Consider the following 6,000-nt stretch of genomic DNA (forward strand, 5'->3'; position numbering starts at 1 on the left):
ACACTTTGCCAATGCTGCTACCAAAATGATGATTTTTTAAAAAAATTAATTCCCCTCTTGCTTTAAAGGAAATTCTTGGGATACGTGGATCAAAATAACAATAGGCCCAATTAAGAGCACAGTCTTTGGAGCAGTTTGCAATCCCAGCTCTGCCATCACTGGTTGTTCTTGAAAAAATTACATGGCCTTGTGAAGCTACATCACTAAGATTCCTTTTCCTCTTCTGTACAAGACTTCATGAGTTTGACAGGCTTTTTGTGAGAATTTAATAATAAAATCCATTAACTGTGTAACATAGTGTCTGGGACACAATAAGTAAATAATAAATGGTGAAAATAAATGATATATTAATACTAGGTATGTCCTTATCAATCTGCTCCTTTGAATAACAATTTCTGCCAAGCTCCTTAGCATAACTCTCCCACACAATACATAGAATGCTTCAAAGAGGAAAACAGAACTCTAAGAATAGGAATTTCCAATCCATTTTCTTGCCTGAGGATTATAAAACCTTTTATACTTTATTTAACTTGAGGGGGCTCTTCTTGATCAGATTTCATCACATATTTTCTTCCATTGAATGTGTTTTGTGTTCTCAGCACCTGATGGAAGGCACATGAGGGGAAACATTGGCCCCAAGAAAGCTCCCAGCCAGCCACTGGCATCTCCATACCCAACCCAAACTGATCTCTGCCTGAAGCTCTCCAACTTCAGCTTTCCTTCCTACCTTTCTATCTTAGGCTATCAAAGATGGTGATGATGGAGATGATTACAGCAATGAAGTTGATTGTAATGTTAATGATGGTAACTAAGAATTATTTACCATTTATTCTGAGCCAGACACTACAAGTAACATGCAATCAACATGAAAATCATTAACAAGACATTTTGCATTATTTTTTCTGTACTGTCTCTAAATTCCAATGTGTATTTTACACATTGAGCACTTGGCAATTCAGACTTTGTACCTATTATTCATTTAATCCTCCCCACAGTCATAAGAAGTAGGTACTATGATTATCTCTACTTGACATATAAAGAAACCAAAGCTTAGAGAAGTTAAGTAACATGTCTAGTGTTGCACAGTGACTTCGTAGCTGAGACCCAATTTGCAAGGAAATTAGACACTAACCAGGGCCTTTATTCTTAACCCCCAGGTGACACCGACCCCGCAGTTGCTTGTAAGACTGCCTGTAGGATTAGTCCAGGTCTTGGCCACTCACCCCAGATCAACCCTGCCCAACCCCATAGTTTCTAACGTCTTTCTGCCCAAGTCACACTTCCTGACCTAAAATTCACAAAGACAGAGGAGCAGCAGCTACAGCAAATAATACACCCATCAGTAACTTCAGTTTGATTCCCTATACTCCCTGAATGAATTGCCCCTCATGGCATGCAACAGTTATGAACCCTAATGTAGAAAAAATTCCCATAGGGAGATCCCTGATATACTTTATGCCTTGTTTCTGTTTTTGTTTTTGTCTGTTTTTTTGAGACAGGGTTTCACTCTGTCACCTAGGCTGGAGTGCAATGGCATGATCACAGCTGTGATCCTCCTGGGCTCAAGCGATCCTCTTGCCTCAGCCTCTTGAATAGCTGGGGCTACAGGTGCATGCAACCACACCTGGCTAATGTTTTCAAATTATTTTTTGTAGCTACAGGGGTCCCCCTATGTTGCCCAGGCTGGTCTCAAACTCTGGGCTCAAGTAATCCTCCCACCTGGGCCTCCCAAAGTGTTGGGATTAGAGGTGTGAGCCATGGCACCCAGTCTCTTTATACATTTTGGTCTCCAACATTAATATACAATATATATAAATAATTAAACTCATTTTACAGATGAAGAAATAGTAAGGTAAGAGAAACAGTTTGCTGGCAGTTACATATCAAGTGGAAATAAAATCGTAATAAAGCTCAATATGCCCTCTAGAAGACCTTACCGCCTTGTTTTTCTGGGCTTTTAATTCTTCGTTATTCAAACCTCTTCACACACTAACAGCACAAAAATGAACCTACAGTGGAATCCACCTTTCACAGGCTCAGCTAAATGAAGATGAACAAATCGGACAGCCCCGTGGGCAACAGAATAAGTTGACACTTCAGGATGAGTTTCCTATTATCTTTTAACTAGACAGTCTAGCTTTCTCAGGGCAAGACAAAAATGTCCCAAATACTTGTCAGCAGTTTTCAGTGGAGGAAAAACTGCAGTTAAAGCACCTTTACTGAGAACTTTGAGCAGTAAATGTGCTTACATTTAGTTTGTGCAACTTTGATTAGGAATTGGATGGTGAGTTGGGATCCCTCATTCCTTAGTTTTGTGCTGGAGTCCTGTAAATCTCAAAATGTCAGTCACAGGCCATTCCTTTTGGTTTAAGTGGAAATTTTTTAAAAATCACTTTTTCCACTTCATGGCTCCTTTGGAGCAGGGTATAAAAATAGCGATGCCACCAGGAGCCAAACTCTTTCTGGAATAATGAAGCAGGACAGGACAGAGCCCTGCTCAGGACAACAGAAGTCTTGCAGCCTGCCTCAAACGCAACTCTCATTTTAGCCCTTCACTTCTTTCCCTCTGCTCAGACTTGCCTCAAAGGAAGGAACCGTTTATGAGACACTCAGTGGCGTGCCGAACACGGTTACCCCGGCGCCTATCACCCTCCTGAGGCCTGGCCACCTGTAAGAACCTGGAGGGCGGAGCGGGCGAGGTTGTTCGGGGAAGCGATCTCAGGTGGTAAGCGATCCCCGGTGGCTGAGAACATCTAGGAGCACCGAGATTCTCGGGGAGGACCTAGCCGGGCCCAGGGCAGGAGCCACCGCGCGTCCAGCGGCTCCACCGCTGCAGCCTCGGGAACCGGGCGCCCCAGGTCTCAGGCGCGCCCTGCAGCGGACGCGAAGGGACTCGTCCGGCCTCGGCCCCCGCAGCGATGCTCCGAGCCACACGGGTGCTGGGATGTCCGGCCGCGACCTGCCGCGCCGCGGGGGGCGTCTTACCTGTTGATCTTGAGCGCGAACGCGCGGCGCTCTGCGCTGGGCAGAGTGGCCATGGCCCGCCGGCTGCTCGGTGGCTTCTAGGGTCGCGGGGTGCGGAGAGCTGGGGCCCGGCGCGCCGCAGAGTCGCCGCGGAGCATGCCAAGCCAGGCGCAAGCCTCATCTGTCAGTCGGAGGTGGAAACTTCCGCATTTCCACCTTCTACGCTGAAATCACCCCGGGGGAGGGCCCAAGCTCGGAGCAGCGACGGCCAGCCCCGCCACCCGGCCTGGCACGCAGGCAGCGCCGGGCGAGGAGGGCGTGGACCCAGCGCGGAACTGGCCTCCGGATACTCGGTCAGACGGCGCGCTCTGCCCAGGGCCACCGACCTCTCGCAGAAAGGAGCGCGGGCCGGAAACTCCATCTGCCAGAAGCTGCCAGGGAATGTGGGCAAGCTGTGGGAGCCCCACAAAGTTGGCGAGGTCGGGAATCAACCCAGGGACTCTTAAGGCTAGGTGTTATTAAGGGTTGACACCCATTCTCGAAGAAGGCAGACAAAAAAAAAGACAAAAATGTTAGTGGAATCTATCAGTTCAAATCAACTTTTGCAAGCAATATGCCCATCATCCTTCCTGGGACACTAAATAAATATAATGGATTCATCCAAGGAATAAACATTATGAGTTCTCAAAAAATGTTTTCGTTACAACCTGGCATAAATGTTTTTCTCTGGACAAACACTGAGTGCGGCATTCTTGCGATTCAAGGGTACACTGCGTCCAGGTTTATTTCAGTTTCAGACTGAGGTCTACTAAGAGGCCCAGCCTCAAACTCAAGATAAAAACAGAAAAGTCCCAGTGTTGACTGGAGTGGAAAAGCCCGTGTACATTTCAAGTTGCTGGCATGCTGCTCTAACCTGTGCTATACTAGAGTACTCTCCATATAATACCCCCATTTACCAACTTGCTCTTAAAACATACCAAAGTAGGCCGGGCGCAGTGGCTCATGCCTGTAATCCCAGCACTTTGGGAGGCCGAGGCGGGCACATCACGATGTCAGGAGATCGAGACCATCCTGGCCAACGTGGCGAAACCCCGTCTCCACTAAAATACAAAAAATTAGCCTGGCGTGGTGGCGTACGCCTGTAGTTCCAGCTACTCGGGAGGCTGAGGCAGGGGAATCACTTGAACCCGCAAGGCGGAGGTTGCAGTGAACCAAGATCTGCCACTGCACTCCAGCCTGGCCACAGAGCAAGACTCCGTCAAAAAAAAAAAAAAAAAAACGAAAAACACCAAAGCAAAATATTTTTGGTTCAAACCTGCACTATTTAATATGATAGCCACTAGCCACATGTGGCTATTGACCACTTGGCATTATGGTTAGTCTGAATTGCCAACTGCTGGATGTGTAAAATACACACTGGAATTTAAAGACAGTACAGAAAAAATAATGCAAAATGTCTTGTTAATCATTTTCATGTTGATTGCATGTTAAATGATACTCTGGATATAAAAAAATATATTATTAAAATTAATTTCACCAGTCTGTTTTTCCGTTTTAAAAAATGTGGCTTCATTTTTAAAAATGTAAAATTACACATGTGGCTCACATTTGTGGGCCTCATTATATTCCTATTGGACAATGCCAGTCCAATACAACCTAATTTGTAACCTAATACTAAGGTACCTAAGGACTATATTCAATCTTTTCCTGATATAGCCTTCCTTTCTGGTTTCAGTTGTGTCAGGTAGTTTAGTAACTTTTCAGTACTGGTTAGGTAACTCCCCGCCCCTGCTATCCCCCACCAAATATCAGTGCCCTTTTAGGCATATAAGACAAATTTCACTACATAGACTACAATAGACTACATATGAAAACAAACCCAAAGAAAAATAAAGCTTTTTTGAAATTTAGAGTTTCTGACTTTCAAAATTGTCCTTATTTACTACATTGGAATTTATGAGCAAACATTTGGATAGCAAAATACAAAGAGAACAAATGTGTAAGTACTTCTTCAAACTGAGACTCAACGAATGATACATAGAAAACATTTTGCCGGCCGGGCGCGGTGGCTCACGCCTGTAATGCCAGCACTTTGGGAGGCCGAGGCGGGCGGATCACAAGGTCAGGAGATCGAGACCACGGTGAAACCCCGTCTCTACTAAAAATAAAAAAAATTAGCCGGGCGCGGTGGCGGGCGCCTGTAGTCCCAGCTACTAGGGAGGCTGAGGCAGGAGAATGGCGTGAACCCAGGAGGCGGAGCTTGCAGTGAGCCGAGATAGCCCACTGCACTCCAGCCTGGTGGACAGAGTGAGACTCCGTCTCAAAAAAAAAAAAAAAGAAAACATTTTGCCCCAGAGGCTTCGGTCAGCGGTGTACTATGTCAGCCTTTCAGATGAACTCCTCTGAGTTTCTGAATGTTTATGACATACACTTTCACATAGAACAAAAATATACTGGTTTCACACAAACATAAATAAAATGTAATGAGAGCATCTCAAATTTTCAGCATTTGCAATCAAGGAAACTTTTTGGGTGAATGTGGGCATCATAAAATCTTCCATCCTATCTCAAATCATACTGCAATAGATTTAGTATTTGGTACCTAACCATGAAGGTCAGGCCAGCATTTTTATCCTCTGTGCTGTCAATTTCCTGATGGTTAGAATTGTCTCCAGATTTCCTTAACACTCTTTTAACATTTCACTATGAATGTGTTATCCATTAATTTAGTCAAATGCCTATTTTCAAGTTTGATCTGCTCTTAGATACATTCACATATCGCTGGCAAATAGCCATCCAAGTGCCTTTCTTCCTCATTCTCACTGCCTCTTTTGTTCTCCATCAGCTCTCTGTCCAGAGTGAACTCTCAGAGGTCTCCTGCTTTCCGCCCGCCTCTGATGGTCTCTCTTGGCCTTCCTCTTTCTCTGTATCTTTGTGTCATTCCATTTTGTTTTTCACCTTCATACAACTCTTTCCTTGACTTCTATCTCAGACCATACATCAATTATCCTAAATTCTTTAGTTTCCCCACATCTT

At 44.9% G+C, this 6,000-nt stretch overlaps 1 protein-coding gene across 2 annotated transcripts in view; it reads right to left on the reverse strand.

Moving 5' to 3' along the window:
* DOCK8 (dedicator of cytokinesis 8) overlaps positions 1-3,452 on the reverse strand; it is a 238,921-nt gene extending 235,469 nt beyond the window's left edge. For both annotated transcript variants that reach the window (XM_023213223.3, XM_023213218.3), the window contains exon 1: positions 2,986-3,452. In XM_023213223.3, coding sequence (XP_023068991.1) covers positions 2,986-3,038 — 53 coding nt within the window. In that variant the 5' untranslated portion in view covers positions 3,039-3,452. The remainder of the gene's footprint in view (positions 1-2,985) is intronic.
* Between the last annotated feature and the right edge of the window lie 2,548 nt (positions 3,453-6,000).

This window comes from Piliocolobus tephrosceles, chromosome 14 (genome assembly GCF_002776525.5).
Source record: "Piliocolobus tephrosceles isolate RC106 chromosome 14, ASM277652v3, whole genome shotgun sequence".
NCBI classification, from domain to species: Eukaryota; Metazoa; Chordata; class Mammalia; order Primates; family Cercopithecidae; genus Piliocolobus; species Piliocolobus tephrosceles.